The sequence below is a fragment of the Nothobranchius furzeri genome, chromosome 6 (assembly GCF_043380555.1).
Source record: "Nothobranchius furzeri strain GRZ-AD chromosome 6, NfurGRZ-RIMD1, whole genome shotgun sequence".
NCBI classification, from domain to species: Eukaryota; Metazoa; Chordata; class Actinopteri; order Cyprinodontiformes; family Nothobranchiidae; genus Nothobranchius; species Nothobranchius furzeri.
The window spans coordinates 53,688,109-53,711,272 of record NC_091746.1 but is presented as its reverse complement, the minus strand read 5'-3'; the positions used below and the strand labels follow the sequence as shown (position 1 = coordinate 53,711,272).

The following is a 23,164-nucleotide window of genomic DNA, read 5'->3' as shown; positions in this document are numbered from 1 at the left end:
GACGAAGTGTACTCGGCATGATTAGGTGTTAAAAAACAAAACGCATCTAGCTCCTATCTTAACGAAGCTGCACTGAAGAGCTGATGGTTGTTCATTTGGATCATTGTTGCTCTGCCTTGTGACGCAAAGCAGTATGTCCCTCATCTTAGAAACATGAAGTTGTGCTAATCAAAATCTTTGAATTTCCTTTCAAGTACGACTTTTCTGTAACAGCGGCCACCCTCCCGACTGCTGTATATATTGCTTTCCTGCTGGTGACGACCTCGTTACTGTACTTCCGGTTTAAAACTTATTTGGTGGCTCTGCTGAGATCTTGTACAGTTTGTGTGCTTGTGGGTTGCCTGTAATTCATGCTTGGAAAATTGTGTAACATAGTTTCTAATAATTGTAAAGGACAGACACATAGAAAGCCCTCACTCCCCCAACCACCTTGTCTGCACACTACTGAACTTGCTTGTCAAGGGGCAAGGAGGTGGAATGAGATGATGTCATGCAAGCCAGTACTTACGTCTGCAAATTTTGTCTCATCTTATTTCCGTAAAGAGTGAAGAACAGAGCACATTCATGTTTATATTTTTCTTTTTCCACCCAACCATGGTTCACCTGTTCGGGAGGAGCCGTCATTGCAATCTTAACTTTGGGGGGGGGGGGGGTATTTGTTTTTGTGGGACGGCTGAGCTTCCCTCTGTGTTCCTCTTCAGTACAATTTTGAGTGAAAATACGTAAATATGTATACATTTTTAAGGAGCTGCGCTAACATTTAAATGCGTTCTTACGTGTATATGATTTTAAAATGTTGACATTTTGATTTTAATGATAAAATACTCTAGTCAGAAAAAAATAAATTATACATAACCTGAATCTGTGTGTGTGTGTTTGACTTTATGAAAGAAAATGTGGTGGCAGGAAATAACATTAAGATTCTAATTTGTATTTCAAGTCGCACAATGGCTTTGTATTTTATTGCAACAAAAATTGCACCCAGGTTAGAAAAGAAACATTTACAAAAGAAGGCAATTTGTTTACAAAACTTAGTGGTATGTACGGGTTTTTTTATAGAGGGGAATAAAAGGCAACCATGACCGTACCAAAAGTCAACGCAGGTAACAGAAACATTTGTCCTCAGGCTTCGCAGTCAGGCGGGGCACAAAATAATACAACCACTACAGAACAAATACTGAAAATGTTCAAGAGATGCAAATGAAGGAAAATAAAAAGATGAGTACATTTTCAGTCCAGTGTTTCCCCCAGGACTTCTTTATTTCTGGGGTGGAAGGTCTTTACATACTGTAGGCCTTTATTTTTGATAAAACCCTATCAGGAAAACAGCCTGTTGACCTTGTTGCCCCGATCCAACGCTATGCTACCGATGGCTTTTATTTGAGAGAAATCTGTATCGTCAAACATTTGCATATATTAAAAAATAAGATCCAGTCTAAGAAAAGGGTTCAACAGATCACCAAATTGCAGATCATGCACCTGTGCCAGTCGGTACAGCCAAGAGGCGTGCTGTTTTTTTTCTCTAGTGGAATTGCAAACATTTACGTTCCGTGAACCAAAAGCCACTCTCAAGCATGCCAAAGCTTTATATTTGCACCTGAACGTGTGAAGGCTGAAGCAGGCCTGCTGGTAGTGTTACAGGCACCGTTTGTTACCCAAGTGTGCAGGAAAGCAACATAGTGAAGGAAGGCTGGAGGCTCAAAACTACCTTAAGCCAATGCTCCCATTACTTTATGGCACGTGGTTGCCAACACTCTTAAAAACACACTTGCACAATCTCATCCGCATACAACCCAATACGAAAATACAACTTAAAATGCATCGATGAGGTTAAGTGTTTATAGTAATTGTCGAAGCTCAACAAAAACGAATGAAAGCAGACATTTTCATGATCGTACTGATTTGTGGGAGGGGTTAAATCAAATAGAATACATAAGACATCAATTGGAAGATGATTGGTGACATGGAGAATTGGCCCCAGCCTCATTAAGGCCTACGTGATGTGCATTCAAAGATACAACTGTCTAAAAAGATCCACATACATTTTCAGCTGACTCAGTTCATTGTAACCACAGGATTAATAGTCAACTGTAACGAACCTACAGCGCTGTTCTCAAATGCATCACACCCCTCACTGGCCACAACACAGAAGGAGTAATGGAATTTAAGTTCATATAGTCTCGATCATTGGACGTTTAAGGTGCTACCTCTGAACTATGTCCGTGATCTCCTTAATCGAGGACAGCAGCTTTTTGAAGTCCTGCTGAGCACTAGAGCCCCCCGTGGCAGAGGGGCAGATTTGAAGCTCACGCAAGCTGGTCTCAAGCTTGTTGTTGGCCTCTCGAAAAGCAAACTTGTTCCTCATATGTTGAATGGAGTCAACATAGCTCGTGCAGTACTTCGACAGGTTCTTGCCGGTCTCCAGCACGGCGCTGTGGCTCCCAGTTTGATCCTCCATGCGGGAGATGGCGAGGAAAAGCTGCTCTGCCCCATCCAGCAACATGTCACGCGTCACGGCTGAGTTTGGTGTGCGCTCGGAGGATTGGCGGGGCGCTGTCTTGCGGAGAGAGCGTCGAGCAAATGCGGTTGAGTTCTGATCGGTGTTGGGGGTGAGAGAGAAGCCTCCCTGGCTCAAGCTGGAGGGAGAAAGGGTCAATGAAGTGGAGGGTTTGAGCGGTTTATAGGTAGAGCTCAGGGGCGCCTTTTTGGATCCCTCACTGGTGGGCGAGCGTGCTTGGTCACTAGCAGCAACTGTGTGGTGGGAATCTGAAATGGAAGGAAGGTACTTGATTTTGATGTCTGAGGGGGAAGACGAAGGGGAAGACGAAGGTGAGGGGAGTTCTTGAGTGGGGCTACGGGCGATCTTACTGGTTTTGGCACCAGTGGGAGGTGGAGGTGGGGCTGGTTTGGGTTTCTGGAACTTCCCTCTTCCCCTGACAGACGAGGACTCTACCATGTGCTTGCCTCTGCGGGCTTTGCACTCTTCAACTCCTCCTAAAGTGAGTAACACTTCAGCACCGATCCTGGAGTTCTCCTGCCCGGGCACACCGGGTCTCTTTACCACCTTTGGTGTCAATGCCTGGAAACTGGGACCAGAACAGGGTTCTGTGTCTTTTCCAAGGAGAGAAGAAGAGGCCTCTGAGGAAGTGTTCAGACGTGGTGGAGGAGTCAGGGTGCCCATTCGCCGGGTGTTCTCTCCTTTCTGCTCATTGGTCCTCTTTACCGGGAGAGCTGGTTTACCTCCAAGAGTGCCTGACTGAAAGTGGCGCTGGCCCAGATCTCGTGGCAAAGTGACTGATTTCCACTCAGTACCACCTCGACCATTGGACATGTTGGAAGGCAAGAGGAACCGGTTTGAATTAGAAACGGACTCCTCTTCACTAGGTGGTGTCATGGCCATCTTGCTCCCAGGACCAGGTGCTGTAGAAGCTGCCTTCTTTCTGGAGTACGAAGTTCCTGGGTAGTTAGCATTACCTCCTGCACCATTATTGATAGCAACCAAAAACTTTGAAGATTCAGTGCTAGGGGATGTGTCATTAAGTGACAAAGATGCACCGTTGTTGAAATTGTCATTGTCTTGAGGATCAGGAGTCACAACTCTCCTGTCGGTGTGGAAGTCGTCTCTGAAGGAGGAGCTGCGTACAGGTGGAGTTGGTGCACTCTTTTTCTTTTTCTTGATGAGGCTGAGGAAATTACTGACACGTGTCTTGTCTCTGGGCATCAAGCGGTCGTCTTCATTCAAGTTGTTGTCCAGCATGGAGTGCTCTTTCCTATGAAGCATTGGTGAGGAAACAGCCACCTCCGGATCCACTGGGTCTGAGGAACACCACAGACACGTCGCAGGTGAGAAAAACAGGAAAAAGTTATCCAATAAAAAATACATAAAATAATGAAAACTACTAAAATTTATGTGACATTTGAAAATGAAACATTTGAAACCACTTCTATAGCCACAACTCCACTATAAAAATTGTACAAAATTTCTGAGAGAGGGAAAATATGATGGCTCGGTCTGGTCCTCCCAGCCCTTTTAGGACTTAGCTATTACATCAGTATAACACAACTGCTTTGGCGGTGAGGGACGTCACTGATTAGATGCAAAAGGCGTCCACAGACATTTATAACATTAAAGGAGTTTGATTTTGTCAAAGTACGTAGGTCACATCGTTCAGGGCAATGGTTCCTAACCTTTTTTCACGAGAACACCCTTTCCTGTGTCCAAGACAAGCCAGGGCCCCCCAACCCTTACTCCTACGTGCATGCACACAATTAAAGTGAATAATTACAAATATATACAGAGTGGTGCCTCTATTGGGTGTGTTATCTGGATTTTATAAATGTAGTTTTTACAACTATAATCCTGGTAATCTCATAACTGCAGCACATACAAAATTGTGGGGAACCCCTTGGGGAGTCATGGACCGCAGGTTGGGAACGACTGGTTTAGGGATGGCAGAGAGCTCTTGTTTGACATGAAAAGCTGCAATCAATAAACAGAAGAAACACTAGTTTTTATTGTGCTCTTACTAAAGACCATACAGCAGCAGAAAGTGGTGCGTTGTGGAGGAACTGTTGCCAGACTTGTTGGCATTGGGACTCTAGAAACAGCAACTTTAAAGCAGTACCAACGCGGCTTATTTTCTTTTTCTTCCATTCTGCTTCACCAGAAACCCTTCCAATTTCTAAATACCAGCTGTTTGGTGACGTCTACCGATAGAATTATTTCCCACTGAATGGCTTAGAAAGCAGTCCTTTCGGCTCGGCCCAGTAAAATGGAGCAACGCAAAAAAACTGTGAAGGTCTGGTAAAAAATTACCCAGAAGTTCCGAAAGTGGAAATAAGTCCAACACCTTGAAGCCCAACCAGAACTAAAAAGATAAATCAACCATAAAGAAGACAAGCAACCAGAGAACGTGACGTGCATCCCACCTGGACTGTCTCTGTCCCTGTTTTCCGTGTTTCTGCGGAAAGGTCTGGTCTTGGTGGGCAGCTCTGGAGCCTGCTGGGTGGAGCCTAATGTTGTCTTCTTCCCCTTTTTCCCCAGCTCCTTCTCAACCTCTGTAATTACACAGATCATGTGTTAACATTTTCAAATACCACTGTGATTCGTTTCTTTTAATTAGGATATCTATAATTCAACACTAATTGTTTTTCTGATGATAAGAAGCAGCACTGACCATCAGAGATGCTGGATTCCTGGAACATGGTCTCAAAGGCTTGGTGTGTTTCAGCAAAAGTTGGCCGTTCCACAGGGTTCCACCTCCAACCTGACAGGAAAAGTGGAATATGCATCAAAACATGTCCTGAAGAAAAGAAAATGGCTGGATTTTTGTACTCACAAGCTGTCATGAGCTCGTAGACCTTCTCTGGACAGCCTTCAGGTCGTTCCATGCGGTAGTCTCTTTGCAGCAGCTCATAGACTTGTGACAGGTCTATGCCAGGGTAAGGAGACATGCCGTAGGTGGCAATCTCCCACAGCAGCACACCAAATGCTAATCAAGAGACAAAAATAAAGAGTTTACAGGAAGAGTTAGATAATGTAATAGGGGAATAAAAAAATAAGAAAACCTACCCCAAACATCAGATTTATTAGAGAATGTGTTGTAGGCCAAACTCTCTGGAGCAGTCCACTTGATGGGGAACTTGGCACCAGCATGAGCGGTGTACGTATCTCCAGTCATTAGGCGACTCAGACCAAAGTCTGCAACCTTCACCAGGTGGTTTTCACCCACCAAACAGTTGCGGGCAGCCAAGTCCCTGAGGATAAAGACTAGTTAAAGGGACAATTTGCAACTTTTTCATATTTTTAAATCATTTTCCTCTGCCAGTATGTGCTAAAATGACCCTTTACAGGATTAATGAAAGGCCACCCAGCCCCTATTGCCCCCTGTGGCCAGAATATTGTACTTGCAACATCACAGCTGCTGGTCCGGTCTGCTGGGACTAAAGTCTAATTTAGACTTCGTCTGCGCCGGGACGGAGACACGCAACGTCATTATCCATCCTCGCAAGCCTGCTGGAGATCCCTCGTAAGGACAGGCGGAGTTGAGCTTTTTTCTAAACATCTGTTCGACGAGACGGAGAACGCAAGCTTGTGATTGGTTAGGACGCTGCTGTCGTCTACAACCCCACCACTGCGCCCTCAAAAACAAAGAGAGCCGAGGATATCGAGCGGCAGACACAGAGAAGCTTGAAGAAGACTTTGTGGAAAAACTCTAAAAATATGAACGTTTTATTCCCCCGTGACTGGAGGAGTGAAAAGATGCGCAGCAAGTGTTTAATTTGTGGACGGAAATGACGGGAAACATGGGTTTAGAGGTGGTGAGTGCATGAAGAGGTGGAGGAGAACGACGGACAAATTTGCCCGTGTAAAAGTATGAAATAAAACTAACACAAGGATACCCCAGAACAGCGCTACGCCCTCTGTTGTCTTGGCGGGGAATTGCTTTGTGACACTTCCCAGCAAACGGAAAGTATGAAAGCAAACAGTCTCCGTCTGTGCGTGCGTGTCTCTCCCTTGTGGAGCTGATGCAGAAGTATGAATTAGACTTTAGAAAAAAATGAGCTGAGGTACCTGACGCAGCAGTCTGCTTCCATCATGTTTCCTGCATGTTTTAGATCATGAACCCAGCTGATTTGTTTAATTTAGTGATGAATCACTCCTGTAGACACTTAGGACCGCTGGCAGACGTTTCAGCTGGTAGATTGAAGTGTTAAAAAGATGAACGCAAAGCGAGGAGGAGAGTAAACTGACACAAGGGGGTGCTAAAAGCAAGCAAAACTGCTTAGTATCCCTTTAATAGGACTCTATGTAACACACTGACACTGTAGGTAACGGTAATGGTAACTCACTGCCATTAGTAGGATAAAGATATGTGAAATACCATCTACACACGGATGTTGCAGCATCAATGACCCTTCAGTTGTTCTATAATTGAATTTAGCCACCTGTGTATGAAGTTTTTCTTCTCCAGGTACTCCATGGCAGAAGAGATCTGAGTGGCCATGTACAGCAGCACCACGGCATTGACCTCTTCTCTGTTGCACTCTCTTAGGTAGTCCAGCAGGTTTCCGTGGGTCATGAACTCTGTAATAATGTAGAACGGCGGCTCTCGTGTGCACACACCTGCCAGCAACGTGTATAAAAAACGAAAACAAAGTTAGACTTTGATGCCTCCTTAATCAGATTTCATGAAAGGTTACAGCCGTGTTGAATGAATCTAGTGAGACATTTGGAGAATTTTTCATATGCACATGTATTTAGAACATACCCAACAGCTGCACAAGGTTAGGGTGTTTGATTTCTTTCATAACAGCAGCCTCTTTGAGAAACTCCTCCACCTCCATTGTGTCTTCCTGCAGATTTGACCAAAAGAAAAAAAACTGTAAACTGGGTGCAGTTGCTTCTTTGTTGCAGCAGATGGCAGCATTATTTAGTCAGATTCACAATGTTTCCACCGGGCACAGCTACATTAACTCCCGTCCTTTGTTCATACCTTAAGTGTCTTGACAGCCACAGTGAGGTTGTATTTCTTCCAGACACCTTCGTAGACCTCCCCATACTGGCCCCCTCCCAGTTTGTGCTTCATGGTGATGTCAGTGCGCTCCATCTCCCACTTGTCATAGTTGGGAGAAACTCCATAGATGGTGGGCTTGTTGCGTTTTGCTGCTGGGTAATGCAGAGTGGTGATGAGTCCATCCTGCACGGTGGAGTGGTGGTGCACCAGCTCTGCTAATGTGTTGAAACGGCTCTCTGATGAGACATACAGCTGATGGGAGAAGAGTTTTTACAGTCAATCAAATATATTAGAAACATTATTTCAGCACTAACACAATCTAAATTTACTTTATTATTTAAGAAAAAGACTTTTTAACTGCGTTCTAGTGCTAGAAAGTCTGGTCTGAAAACAAAATGAAATGGTATAATCTGGAAACAGTTATAACTGGAAAAGTTGTGCTCTTGGCCAATTCCAAGCTTGCACGGCATTTGTCAGGAAGCTGGTGGACAGAAGGATATTGGTCAGGGCTCAGTGGACACAGACTTTTCCATTATTCAAGTCTTACATAATACTAAAAATGGTTTCCGCCAGTATGTTCCGTGTGAATTACTTTGCATTTTATTAGCTTGCATTGTGCAAGACTAGGGGGACACAGAAGACAGAGGTAAAGAATACTCTTAAAAACCCTTAAAAGATGTGCACAAGCGTAAAAATAGAACTAATTGGACAAATGATATGCAGTCTTGATATACTGGAACCATCGGTTATCCTGCCACTGAGTGAGTGGAAAACGATGCGAGAGGAGAAATATCCATGTGTCTGTGTTTGTGCATTTGCTTTTTCATGTGCGAGCAGACATACTTGGCTACATCTGTCTGCACTAAGCCTTTCTCAGCATGGGTGTGAATATCTGGGTCAGGCCTCCTGTTCGCTGCTTGTTACCAGAAGCACAGTGGTGGTCAAAGACATTTTTGTCATAGCTAAAGTTCCTGAAGCTAGCTCACCTCGTTTCATCACACACAGAAGGGTGGCACAAGCAAAAGGCAGTCCCACAACAAGGACTAAGCTCTAATCTCAACCTAACCTGAACTCCTGAACTTATCTGAGCACAGCAATACAGCTGTCAAATAGTGTTGTGGGATTTTCATAGACCAATATGAAAGGAACGATACTAGTGTGCTACAGCTTTGTTTCAACTAATGTCAAAATGCATTCATCCATAAAACTCATTTAAAGGGTTAAAAACAAGAATTGAGAAGCTTTTGAGTGACTTTTTTGTTTGGTTTCAACAGTAAAATTTGTGCCTTTCACACTATGTTACAAGCTCTTTGCAGAATGTTTTACAGCGTTTAGAGCAGCAGCGAAGGGTACAAACAGGATGTTTAATCCTTATTTTTTGTAACACTTAAGTCAGCACATAAAGACTGGCAGCACTATTGTCAACACTAGCCAACACAAACATTTCCCCTATTATTCTCTTTAGACTCCACACCTGAACTGAAAATGTATCAAACCGGTATGACAGTAAAAAGAGATGTGAGCTGAAGGCTCTGCTATAAGGTTGAAAGATGAAATAAAATGCATTTATGATCATCTGTAACTTGAGAGAAGGCATGTTTGAAATATATACTCCAAGTTTCTGATATGGCCAACCTTGCCGTCTGATGCAGTGTTGATCCTGTAATGGTACACTCTCCCCTCATAACGCAGAGAAATGGACCTCTGTCCGGGGCTGCTCTCGCTCTCTCGGACCAGAAAGCTTCCGTTGATGCCGGAGCTGAGCAGGTACTCTGCGGCGTTGCGCGACACGGGTCCGTGGTACCAGCTGTGCTTCTCCAAGCTGTTGACCGGAGTGATGTAGTTGGACGGCACCCATCCCTGGCCATTCTTGGTCTGGGCCTCGCACCACTCACGGTTGGGGTTGTAACACAGAACGCGTAACTTCTCTCCTAAAACAAAAAGGAGTCAAAATTAGCCTGAAATCTCAAACACTAATTATTTTTAGATAATGGAAAAAAGTCATGAAGTAAACCTAATAGTTATAAGATCTGTTATCTAGCAAAATATATCCTAAGAAAAACAAGTCTTAATTTTATCAACATGCGGAGTGATCCGATGCTAGACGTTTTATTGTTTACTTTAACGACTATGTTCCCTCCTTCCTTCCTCCATTTGTCTGGGTGATCCATCTGCAGTATTGTTTTACAGTTGCTTCGGTGGAAAAAGACCCATGAGTCAGAGCTTTGTCAGGAAGTGGGAATCAGATGGGAGCGGGAAAAAGAGGGGGCACAAACAAGGAGATTCCCAGTGGGAAAATCTCCCTAAAGGGACATTTATTCACTATCTGTGTCCCTTCCAATCAAAGGACACTCCTAAGGTTGGACATTTTGGAAAAAAAAAAAAAAAAGGAAAGGTTTGCTGTAAATAGTTTGTGCTGACTATGCGTTTAAGGTGACTAGAAATATTCTACTAGTTAATTACATAGGTATAAGCAGGGATCTAAAAATTTAATTTAAGATCCTTTCAAGTACTGCACAAAATACTGCATTGCTTCGTTTTCCGCTTCAACAGGTGGCGGGATATGCCACGTCCAGGAAGGCAAGGCTGTAGCAGTGGTACGAAAAGTTGCGTGGTACGAAAACGCAAGCAAACAGCCGGCATAGGAGAACAAAAAATAATCTTATTTTATTAGTTTACTTGCATTTATTTTTCATACCTGCAAACTCTGAAGGTGTGAAAAAGGTGACAAATGTCATATTTGGCTTCTACAGGGACCATATTCTAGCCTAGCGAACTAGACCAAATTCTTGCTTCGCAAAGTTTATACTCACATAATTAGTCTGGCTTGTTTGCAAGTATGAGACAAATGTATTTAATCCACGTCAATACTAACCAAATTTAAAACTACCGGTATTTAAGAAAGATGATCTAAGATGATTTAGGAAAATTTACGGGTCTTTAATTCGATTTAAGGCTTTTAAAGACTTTGCAAGACCCCGCGATTACCCTGATTCATGCCTGGTTACAAAACCTTCTTGCTGAACACACCCCAAATAAGCCGTTACCTTTAGTGATGCTCAGTGTGTTGTCACCGCTTGCAACAAAATCGTAGAGTGCAACAAAAAGGTTGGGGTCATTCTCGCTGGGTCCTGCCAACAGGTTCTCTTTGGAGTTCCAGCGGGCTGCTTCTGACAGACCCTGACTCTCAAAGTCTGGCCTTTGGAGAGCTTCTAAGAAAAACACAAAGATAAAAGCCCATCAGAAGAGTGACAAACACAAGATATGTAGGTGAATGTGATACAAGCCTGTGATGCCCCTTTTTCCCCAACACAGATTTATAAAAACTCAACAATTCAGCAAGAATTTTGTAGAATTGCTCCACCTGCTCACAAGTAAGTCACCTGTGATCCCACAAAGGGGTAGAAGTAATGAACCCGATCTTACGACCTCCACTGTCCCTCATGAATCAGCAACTTTTCACTTCCTGGATTATCCTTACTTACCTTTTAATTTTCTCTGAAACTTGAATGTAGATGACTATCCCACATCAAAACCACGAGCATCCAACTCAACCTGTAACTTTCATGGTGTCTGTAAATTGTAATGCATAAACCTCACAGCAAGACAACCCAAGTTCAAAGAGCTCTAGTTATGTTAATGACAGACTATATGAATTATAGCAATTTTAGAGCAGTATAAGTGATGGATAAAATAAGGTATGTGAGAAAATAAGAGTAAAGGAATATGGCATTTGAAAGCAAGATCACAAAGACTGTTTGTGGTGAACACAAGTTTAGCTGGTTGGTTACCAATGTTGATACACGTCTGACATTTAATACCCCCAGCACAGCTCAAATATTTTTAACACCAGGCTTACCTGCATTTGGTTTTAAATTTGCAGTTAGATGTGAAACAGAAAATTTTCATTTTAAATGTCAAGGTTGAATTTAATAGCCACAAAGCTCATAAAACGTGAACTTAATCCTAGAAAATTGTATAATTGTTGGATAACTATAATGTGTGTGTGTGTGTGTGTGTGTGTGTGTGTGTGTGTGTGTGTGTGTGTGTGTGTGTGTGTGTGTGTGTGTGTGTGTGTGTGTGTGTGTGTGTTAACTAATATGCAGATTTAGGTCAAACTGGCCCAATGAAAACATTTGAATGCAAAAACATTTCAGCTTTTTGTATTGGACACCATCTTGGCCTATTCTACAGTCGGCTGTTTAACGAAGTGATGTTGTTGGTAAATCTAGTTCACCTCAGCCTCATCGGCTTTAAAATCAGGGCCTTGACTTTCCCTTTCTAAATCACTTCTGACAGTGGAACTTCACCACAACGTCTCATATACACACTGGTTTGTGTGCTTGGATTTGAGTAAATCTAGTTTGGTTTTTGTCATATCCCACATTATCAGAATCTCCAACTGCTTTGCCCCATTATTGGTGCTAAGGATTCACAGCACAGGATTTAAATCAGACATCAACATTAGTTCATTTCAAATGCATCCACTCATCCAGTGACATATTGTTCTAATAAAATAACAATTTGGCTGCTAATTGGCTGATGAGGCCATTTCAGCTTTAGCAACTTTCAGAACTACTAATGGAAGAGGAAACGAGTCAATAAAACTGCAAATGAGATGGATACTCACAAAGGTGAAAACAATTAAATAAATTTGATGCCAGAGGTCAGAGGAGAATGGCCAGACTGGTTCAAGATGATAGAAAGGCAACAGTAACTCAAATAACCACTTGTTATAAACAAATTATGCATCTCTGAATGCAAAACATGTCAAACCTTGAGGCAGATGGACTACAGCAGCAGAAAACCACACCGGGTGCCACTCCTATCAGCTAAGAACAGTAAACTGAGACTACAATTTGCACAAGCTCACAAAAACTGACAACAGAAAATTGGAAAAATGTTGCCTTGTCTGATGAGTCGATTTCTGCAGCATCATTCACATGGTAGGGTCAGAATTTGGCGTCAACAACAAAGCATGGACACATCCTGCCTTGTATCAAAGGTTCAGGCTTGTGGTGGTGGTGTAACTGTATGGGGGACATTTTCTTGGCACATTCTGGACCCCTTAGTAATTGATCTTTGTTGCTGACAATGTCCATTGCATTAACCCCAGTATACCCATCTTGTGATGGCTACATCCAGCAGGATAATGTGCCATCTCATAATGCTCGAATCATCTCAGACTGGTTTCTTGAACATGACAATGGACTCACTCAGAGTCAGAGTGGTTACATTATTATTAGGTTTATTGATTTATAACCAGTAGCGGCTCTTAGTGGGCGGAACCTGGTCATCCACCACAAAGAAAGGCTGCTCATCTAGCATGATGACTATTTATTTATCCGGTTAGCTGCTCGCCATTTGATGACCACACTCATAAAGACGAGTGTTTAGGACCGTGGCTGCTCTGGGTTCTAGGGCTGGGGGTAAACGATTATTTTAAAACGATTATTCTGACGATTATTTTATCGAATAGTCGACTATTCTAATGACTATTTAGAAAATTAATCTAATGATTATTTTTCTATTGCACAATTAACAAAAACCAGAAAATCTCAAATAAATTCCTCCAAAAAATTGATTAACTCTTACTGTAAGAGAATAAACACTACAGGCCTTCCATTTTGTATAACACTGCTTTTATAGTGTTGCGGTTGGTTATGTTCTGGTGACGTGTAGAACTTGGGAGTGCAGGCTGCTGCCTGAGAGGTGGTTGGAGACGGAGTGTCTCCACGCTGCTTTGTTTTGGTCACTTATGAGCGTGAGGCGAGTGGTGTAACGACCCTTCCTGGGGAGTTTGGCTCGTGTGCAAAAAGGAAGGGACAATAACGGGATTTAAAAGTTAAAATGATGATCAGGTTTATTTACAACTACAAAAAAACAAACCTTTCCATCCACAGGTTTGGAATAATAAAACTAATTCTGCCTGTGGGCAATTAAAACAAAGTACAAATAACTAGGGATGTCCCACTGGACAAAGATTATTGGGTTCTGGACCAAAATAAGGATCTCCAAAAGTCCAAACTCTAAACTGGGCGGTTAAACCAAACTCAAGGTGATATTTTACACTAAACCGAAAACCCACAACACTCTAAATGTAATAACAGGGAGCTCTGCACCACAAAAAACATGAACTCTAAACCAAAACGTAACAGCTTATCCAAACGCAAGAAGCTGTTAGCGAAAATGCTAACAGTAGCTTTACCAACATTAAGTTCAAGTTACCAAGTTTAAATAAACCAAAAACACCCAGCAGCAAACAGACCAGCACGGAGGAGAGACTGCTACCACCAAAACAGCTCTCCTAATGTCTGAAAGAAGCTCCTTTATGAAGGGAGAAATGCTCCCGGTGATTTTCTATATCCGCGATAGAGACGGAGCAGCGCATCTGACCCCGGAAGTTGTCGTCCATTGCCGGGAGACGAAGGCGGGCAAAACAGGAAAATAATCTAGTGGTGGACGGACATTGTTCCGGGTCTTCGGTATTTGGCGGAGATGTAAGTGAAGGCGGAGAAGAGGGCGAACTAGAGGAGGAAAAACAGGCAGATTCCTCCTCTATTTACAAACTCCTGGGGATGCAACAAGTGGGCGTGGTGCGTCGACTTCCGGATCTGACGTCGACAAATTTTTAGAATCGAGCCGTCGACGTCGTCGAGGCTTCGCTACAGCCCTACTGGGTTCATTGTTTATTTCTGCACTGAGCCTTGAAAACTCACCTCATTCTACCCAGAATTTGTTCTGTTAGTCTTTTATAATCCGCTGTATTGATTCACATGCGTTTGTAACTCATTCATATGAATATGCATTCATAAATTCATTCAGGTGGCTTAAGAGCATAAAAGCTGTAGGTCCTGATGGGATCAGCCCCAGACTGCTCAAAGACTGCGCTGACCAGTTTTGTGGTCAAGCATGTGTTCGACCTGAGCCTTCAGCTTGCAGCACATCTCCGATCGCTGTACCTGGGACAATTTTCACATTAATTGATAAGACCTGTAAATAAATAATTTTGAAATAAGTTAGAAATAGAAATAAGTTCCTTGGTTGGGTTTTTGGGTCTGTATTAGGTACGCTTAAGTTAAACTTCAGCCTATTTTTGCCCTACAAACCCTAAGATCAAGTGTATTGGCCTTTTAAAACTAGGAATCAGGAATTGTTTTTGTGATTATCTTATTTCTTTTTCTCATTTGTTTTTGTCCTGATTGTGCCCCATGCAATTTTATGACCGAATAAATAAATAAACATTAATTAAAGATTAAATTATCGAGATCTCAATTTCAGTCTAAATAATCGTGATTATCATTTTTGCCATAATCGAGCAGCCCTAACATCAATGCAATACTCAGTATGTGCTCAATACTTGTGCAATACCGGTAGGGCTGATACAAATCATCGAATGGTTTGATTAATTTAATTCCTCAATTCAATTTTTTACTGATTCGAAGCTTCGTTAAATGTGCGCACCACAGTCTGAACACATTTTACTGACGTACTATGTGGTTATGTAGGTGCTGTGGAGGAAAATAACTTTCTAAACTTTCTGCTTTTAAATCAAGGAAAGACTGAAGTTCACCTGGCCTGAAGGGCATTAAATTTGCCTCCGAGAACAAAGTAAGGAACCTTGGTGTTATCTTTGACCAGCAGATGTCATTCAAAACCCATGTTAAACAGGTTTGTAGGATTTCCTTTTTCCACCTTCGGAATATTGCTTAGATTAGAAGCATCCTTTCCAGGAGTGATGCTGAAAAACTAGTTCATGCATTTATTACATCAAGACTGGATTACTGTAATTCATTACTCGCAGGAAGTCCACAGAATGTAGTTAAAAGTCTTCAGCTTGTCCAAAATGCTGCAGCTAGAGTTCTCATGAGAATTAAAGAGAGAGATCATATCTCTCCTGTCTTTGCTTCCGTACATTGGCTGCCTGTTAAATTCAGAATATATTTTAAGACCCTCCTTCTCACATATAAAGCTCTTAATAATCAAGCTGCATCATACATCAGTGATCTGATTGTTCCATACGTTCCTAACAGAGCACTTTGCTCTCAGACTGCAGGTTTACTGGTGGTTCCTAGAATATCTAAAAATAGGATGGGAGGCAGATCTTTTAACTATCAGGCTCCTCTCATATGGGACCAGCTCCCAGCTTTAGTCCGTGAGGCTGACACCTTGTCTACTTTTAAGACTAGGCTTACAACATTTTTATTTGATAGGGCCTATGGTTAAAATATGATGTTAGCCCAGATTGGTGTTGGTGTGTGTGTGTCTGCTCTGTCTTCTCGATCCCCAGTGAGTCGTGGCGGTGAAGCCAAACTTTAGTGCGCGTTCGTGTTCTAGTCGGAATTTTGGAGTTCCGAGGAGAAAGCGAATGCACCATTAGTGAAACGGAAGCTAACAAATCAAGCTAATGTTATCTCACATTTTATTTACCTACCGGAGCAGATTAAGATGAGGATGTCTCACTTAGATCATTGTCATCATCACCCAGTTACCCATCACATTTAGTGAAGTGGACCCAAGCTTTAGCCTGCGTTCTTTCTACCCATGCTGCTCTGTTTACAACTGGTTCGCAGCGACCGATGACTTAACGCTCTTGCGCATGCGCAGCTGTCTAGGCAAGTTCTCGTTGTGAAGGACGGGTACCGAAACGAGGCACCGTTTCAAATTAAGTGAATCGGTGCTTGGTCGGTACTATGGAATTCGGTCGGTAGTGATTAAACAAGTTTGTGGTGTTGCCATCACTTGCCTTGACACTCTCCTTGCAAACTTTGCAAATGACATTTCGCTGCTCTTTGTCATCTGGTGAAAAACCAAACTGGTTTGACGAGGCGTTCCTCTTCGGAAGAAAACCTCGTTGTCGCTCTCAGCCGTGGCCGAAGCCATGTTTGTTCACACACAGGTGAAAACAAGCGGGGCACTAATATATTACTATGACTGACTCTGATTGGTTAAGGGTCAAACAAAGGCGTGTCATTCGCCTGAGGTAAGTTTCCTTTTCATTCAAAGACGGAATTTCAACAGCAGAGCTGTGAATCGTGATAAAAAGGTCTCTCAAAAATGGCAGACCGTCAGATGTGTAGATCGTAAAACGGTCTAAAATCGTCATATCGCCCAGCCCTAGGCGGATGGCTGTTTATACTGAGCCAGGATCCTGTGGAGGTTTCTTCCTGTTAAAAGGGAGTTTTCCTCTCCACTGTCACTGCATGCTTGCTTAGTATGAGGACTGTTGTAAAGACACTGACACTAGTCAGTGACTCGATGCAATTTGCTGGGTTCCTTATATAGGAAACTTTTTACTGATAAGCTTAATGAACTAAACTGTACTGGAATGTTTACTGTGTGGAGCACCTTAAGACGACTCCTGTCATGGTTTGGCACTATATAAATAAACTTAAATTGAATTGAATTGAAATAAAGAAACCTGCAAAGACAGAAAACATTGTAAAGTCAGAAATGGTCCAAAGTTTGGGATCAAGAGTTTAACCACGGGCAGATTAATTAGTGCTAAGATGGCTTTGTAGCACGCTCACGTTTAAGTGGAGTTCAGAAAAAATAAACGATAAGTCAAATTTTGTTCCATAAATTATTCATTACCTATTATCAGCTGGGAAGGAGGAAACCAGAAGACACAAATTTAATACATAGTGTTGACTCTTATAATTTTGTTGTTTTATTTTTATATTTTTAGCAGCATGCCATTATCTCGTTTCACTTGGATTTGATAGAATATTCGAATACTAAAATATTGAAAAGCTGCAGCCCTAAATACCGGATTTACATAGTATGTCTGTGTCCCTTACAGTATGCTGCATTGTTCTGGAACCCAAGATTTTTCTTGTTTTTTTTACTCGTGGCTTTTAGTGGACCAAAGATACCGTACTAGCTTACTGCCTATGTGTATATACATGAACCTTTGTTACTTTTTTTTCCAAATTACTCTCTTAAGTGTTTGTGCTGCTGTAACAAGTGAATTTCCCCACTGTGGGATCAATAAAATCTATTCTGTTCTATTAAATTCTATTCACTTCCACTGACAACTAAAGTCATCATTTTAAATACAACTGCTCCCTGCAATTGTGACGTGGCACAGGGTCTCTGCCGGCTATAAAGTATAAGTGACAGGAGATAGCTGGTATGATTGGCTCTGAAAGGCTGAGATCAGAATAAGCTGACCATGTTTTTCCACAGAGACTGGCCAGTTTTGATTGGTGGCTGATGGATTGTAACATCCCAGATTCTAATGCTAATGGTTAGTTTCTACTGGCCGAGACGTGCTCTGTTCTCTCCTGGCTGCAAAATCAACAGTGTTTACAAGCCAAAGTGGGCGAGGTAATAGAACTCCGGATGTCATGTGACTCTCAGAGAGTAGACGCCATGTTGGCAGGCAAGAAATGTAAACAAAATTAACAGGATCGGCTTGGATTTTACTCCGTCTGAGTTTACTTCACACTTTTAAAACCGAAGAAATCATTTTATATAGTCAGAAATTAAATAGACTAAACATCTCCGACCCTTACCATGCCCATGGGATACTTTTTAAAAACGCCAGAAGCTGTCAGAGTGGACCTGGCCAGGGAACGCCTTGGGATTTCCCGGAGGAGCTTGCCCAAGTGGCTGGGAAGAGGGAAGTCTGGGCCTCTCGCCTTAGGCTACTGCCCCCGCGACCCGACTCCGGATAAGCGGATGAAATTGAATGAATGAATGAATGGATGGATGGATGGATGGATGGATAGATGGATGGATGGATGGATGGATGGACAAATAACATAGATTTACATGTAAGAAGTTTTAATAGAGTGCTGTGCTGTTTGAATGTATAAACTGAGTGCCAAGAGAAATCACTAGTCTGATTTTTTTCCGTGAATAAAGTAAATATGTCAGGCAGGAGCGTCTCAGGATCTGTCTCGGTGAGACAGATAATAGCAATCCAAAGTGCTTTTTATGTGTGATCTGACAATTGATCAACCATTGCTTAAAAATTAAATACAGCTTAGCCGGTTAATTGCTGTGATCATAAAACACGTAAACGGCAGCACGCAGAAATCACGAGGCAACGTTTTACGTGATGTTTACTTGTTGCTATGAGTAACAAGACAGAAAAAGCCACGCCAAAATAAGTTTAGGAAGCCCACTAAGAATTGCAATAAAAGCATTTAAAAATAAATACCATGTACAGTTGAGGAAACGTTGGTTTAAGTACCTGATATTAAGTGGTCGCTGCATTAGCAAAAACCTTTACTCTCAGGATCCCACAGCTTCATTTTAGCCCGGCCACTAGTGTGTTTTATTGCAATGATCCAACGTTTGCGGCGTTCCGGACCTTGGGGAATCCTGTAGACGGTCATGGCTGATCCCTTATGTCATCCACTTCTGTTCTGACATCCTGGGGTACAACAGGAATCTACCATATTTCCTGTTTGAGTTTTCTGACAATAACAAATCACCCAGCTGCAGGCTTCTGCCTGCCAAGATGGCGCTGTTTCGATTTTAACTGTTGCATGCCGGGAGAAGTGACGTCAACTCCCAGAGCTCTATGAAAACTAAATTTTCCTTTTGACATTTGAAGGGACTGGATTTTTCTGTAAAATTTCACGTTCGGCATTAATGTGCATTACATATTGACTCGTCATATTTCAAAAAGTATTACACTGTTTCTCAGTGATTGAGACCTTTAAGGGTAGAAATTTCACCATTATCTAAACTTTCAATATGAGCAGAATGGGTTTAAGGTTAAAAGTTAAGCAGCAATTAGATTTAAAACATTACAACTTTCCTAAACATGACTTTAAGAGGCAAAAAGACAAAACGAGAATAACTGCGTTAAAGTTAGAATGAAGTTTCGAGGTTTATGTACAAGTAGTTAAAACTGAAAAAGCTGGAAGATTTGCTAAACGTGAAGGAGCTTACATTAATATCAAAGATCAGAAAAACTGCAGAAAAAAGTGTAACTTTTTTCAAAGGTTTATAATATTTGAATAGGGTTGGGCATCGAAAATTGAGCATCGATTGGAACCGGTTCCAACTGTTAATTTTTCCCGGAATCTCCCAACGTTTTTTTTATTTCGATTCCTAGTTTAGATTCCTAGTGTGCCGACGGAAGAGGACTCCGCAGTCAATCTCCGTGAAAAATAAACGTGATCTGCAAATTGTGATCAACGCTTTTCAGAGCTGATCACACCAGCTGTCTGTATGCAGCACTGAGTCCCCCCTCCCTGCCCCCACCCCGCATGCAGCAGCCAAATTTAAACAAACTGATGAACTTTTACTCTATAATGTAAACTTTAACTCCTGCAGCGTAGAGGAAACTTGTTAAAATACGTCTACACGGAGCATTTAATAGAAGCTTTAAAGAACAAACTCTGGCCGGTGAGTTTGTCTCACTGCAGAAATAACAACACACACCGAGCGTCAGCAGTCAGACACAGCCACTCACCAACACTCGTGTGTGTGAGTGTGAGCATCAGGAGGCTGAACAATAACCTGTAGAATAATTAAAGTCATCATGCTAGAGCAGCTTCTCTGTGGTGGGCCACACCAGCTTCTGCCACAATAATTATAATAATAACAATAAATCACACACAAAGTTGTGAACATTTTAATTTCCTTTCTGAACTATTTCTGTTGAGTTTTAATGTTTAAAATCTGTTAGATTGTTACTGACAGCAGCTACTTTCTGTTCTGACTGAATGCTGCTGCAGCATGGAGGTGTAGTTCTCAGTCATCCTGGACGTGACCATCCTGAGAGTTTTAGCTGAAAACTGCTGGACGTTTCTGGATATGTTGGAGACATTTAGCCTCTCATCCCAGAGGCTTCTTCCACACTTTGGTTGTGGTCAGAAACAAACACACTGATTGTGCTGCAAGTCTTTTTCGGTTTTTTTCTCCGAAACATGTTTTTGTCTAAATGAAGGTGATGTTATTGTCCATAGAATTAACATTCGTGTTGAAGTTAAGATTATTTCATCAAGTAGGACCTGTGGTTAATTGGCTCATGTAAAGCATATCATGTCTTGAAAGAATTGGAATCAGGAATCGATAGGAACCGGAATCGAAACGAGGAATTGGAATCGGAATCTGAATCGTTCAAAATCAAACGATGCCCAACCCTATATTTGAATACCTTGTTTTGATACATAATTTGCTGAAATAGCTGAAAAATGCAGAAGAGGTGCTAAAACATAGAAAAATTGTTCAAGTACACTGATATAAAGAGAAACAGGAAAACTGCTATTAGAGAATTCTAACTAATACACATGTTTTATTTTGGAGCACCAAAATAATACCCACAGACAGACATGAAGACTTTTTGCACCATGGATAAATCTTACAATTTGTCATGTCCTTAACAGTAACTAACTGGTGTTATTTTAAAGAGAAGATTGAAAAATTCTTCAAAATCAGATTGTCTCATAACACTGAAGGATTTCTTGTCTAGCAGTCCAAGTTTCAATTTCTGTTTATCTCTTAATAACACTAAAACGGTGGTGTGTTCCTCCTAAGAATGAACAGATGAGGTAGAAATCCAGCCAGGTAGAACAGGGGAACCAATAAAAAAAAGAATGTAGATCTGAGATGAAGAAAGACTGAATTTCTGATCATTTTGCCAGGTCATTAAATGTGTGGGCAGCACATTTTAGCAGGCACTGCCACACATCCACTTTAACGCCACAAATGCCACAGCCTTTTTTAATGAGAAGGTGACGGCACACCAACACATGGCCCAAAACAAACACTTCAGTATGCAAGAGGAAAATAAAAGTCTTATGAAAAATGAAACCCACAAAGTAATGGAGAAAGAAACAGAAAGAATGAGATACTCTTCTTCATACTGGAGCTCTCCGGAGTGTAGGAAGTGGGAAAAATTACAGCACTTTCTTGGCTTCTAATCTCTGAGATGACAGTCATAAGGATCACATTTGTGTGAAGCTTGTGAAGACATTGCACTAAAGGCAAGACAAAATGTTCTTCCAAAACAGACAACTCAGTGTGGCATAAGTTATATTAGCTCATTGAATCAGTCTAAGTAGGTGTGTGTTAGTGTGTGTGGTCTAGTTCCATGACATCAGCATATCTGTGATGGCTGGGGGAAAAGATTTTTCTTAAATCACCTGTCATCATCCAAGTAGAAGGTTGGGGGGGGGGGGGGGGATTTCATGAGACTGTTAGCTTGTGGTTCTATATGCAACTACAAATAATCCAAATAAGTCAAATGGCTTAATGAAGGCCATTAGACCCAGGGTTAAAGGAGAAGTTTAATCAATACATTTGAAGTTGTCTCTAGTTGCCTTGTAAGCCGTTCTTGGGGGGAAAACATATACCGGTGCACAATTTCTTGGATCTAAATGTTGCTCACATCACAATTGAGCTACAGACAGCAGGTTTTGAAGTCTTATTTCCTGATATTTGGAAATCTCATCCCATTTTGGATAACAGAAAAACAACTCTACCACTGACTTGCAACACTGATGTTTTATCTCCACAAATAACACAAGAATGGTGGAGCTTCTGCTGTGTGGTGGTGTTGCTAATGCTAACGGTTAGCAAAAACTAGTAGAGATGTCCGCTGCTGATTCCCAGACATTAAAACAACAACAGCCTTCTCCGTCGTGAGTCAAGATGGGTGAGTCCATGAGATCTGAGAATTTTCAAATTCTTGAGTTTCACCGTCTATTTTCTATCAGACGCTAATACAGGAGACAGGTGTAAGAGACTATTTTCATGTTCAGCCTACATGAAAAACTCAGAGTGACCGATTATGATCAGAAATAAGTGTTTTTTCAGTGAACCACACCTTTTAGAACATCTCAGTGTGCTATCTGCTGTTATTCTAAGCCAGTAGTTTGCAAAGTTGGCATCAAGACTCCATTGTGGGTTGCAAAAATCTGTATTTGGGATTTTGAGATTATTTCAAGAAATCAATTGAAAAAAGTCATAAAAATGTACATAAAGGATAAAAACTGCTAAAAGATGTACTATATGTACTCTAATATGTACTATTAGATGAAACTGCTTGTCTATAAATGATTATTTTTCATTTTAACAATACAGTATAGCTCAGCCAGGGATTTCTGATGCCATAGTTATCTTATGGGTTTGTTTGGGAACCACTGATACAGACACTACCACCATTTCTTAGGAAGCATGCATGCGTGTGCGATCTTTGGTCTGCCAAAACTTTTGTAGGAACTATGTCTGCCACAAGTTAACATTTGGTATTTACTTCACGTGGAAATGAACCAAGCAAAATGTTAGAATTAGGTTGCAATCCTTTTCCAAATTCAGTATAATCATGGCAAACAAGTTAACAGCAGATTGGTGAAACGAAAAGTGCAAATTGAGATTAGATCCCCCTTCTCATAAACAAGACTTAAGTGTAACATGGCCAGGAGTCAGATTTCCTGGTATTATCTCCTCCATGTTTTCCCCCAGTTTTTTCCTTTGCAGCCAGCCAATGCCCCCCCCCCCCCCCCCCCCAAATTCTTTAGTTTCCACAGCTCAGAAGTCATTGTTGAGACTTAATACAGCCATCCCTAATCTTTTTTTATGTTCCATTCCCTTCATTAACTTTGACTTTTCTCTTTATTTCGGGTATCTCTCCTTAGACATTAATCTCTTTTTTGTCAAACTACAAATAAGGAAGAAAAAAA

The 23,164-nt window shown here is 41.6% G+C and overlaps 1 protein-coding gene across 2 annotated transcripts in view; it reads right to left on the bottom strand.

Annotated features, from left to right (window-relative positions):
* Nucleotides 1-1,767: 1,767 nt before the first annotated feature.
* abl1 (c-abl oncogene 1, non-receptor tyrosine kinase) overlaps nt 1,768-23,164 on the bottom strand; it is a 55,052-nt gene continuing 33,655 nt past the window's right edge. For both annotated transcript variants that reach the window (XM_015942218.3, XM_015942224.3), the window contains exons 2-11: nt 10,565-10,729; nt 9,153-9,448; nt 7,497-7,769; nt 7,272-7,356; nt 6,949-7,126; nt 5,573-5,757; nt 5,340-5,492; nt 5,178-5,267; nt 4,930-5,058; nt 1,768-3,816 (exon numbers count right to left, since the gene is read on the bottom strand). In XM_015942218.3, coding sequence (XP_015797704.3) covers nt 2,204-3,816; nt 4,930-5,058; nt 5,178-5,267; nt 5,340-5,492; nt 5,573-5,757; nt 6,949-7,126; nt 7,272-7,356; nt 7,497-7,769; nt 9,153-9,448; nt 10,565-10,729 — 3,167 coding nt within the window. In that variant the 3' untranslated portion in view covers nt 1,768-2,203. The remainder of the gene's footprint in view (nt 3,817-4,929; nt 5,059-5,177; nt 5,268-5,339; nt 5,493-5,572; nt 5,758-6,948; nt 7,127-7,271; nt 7,357-7,496; nt 7,770-9,152; nt 9,449-10,564; nt 10,730-23,164) is intronic.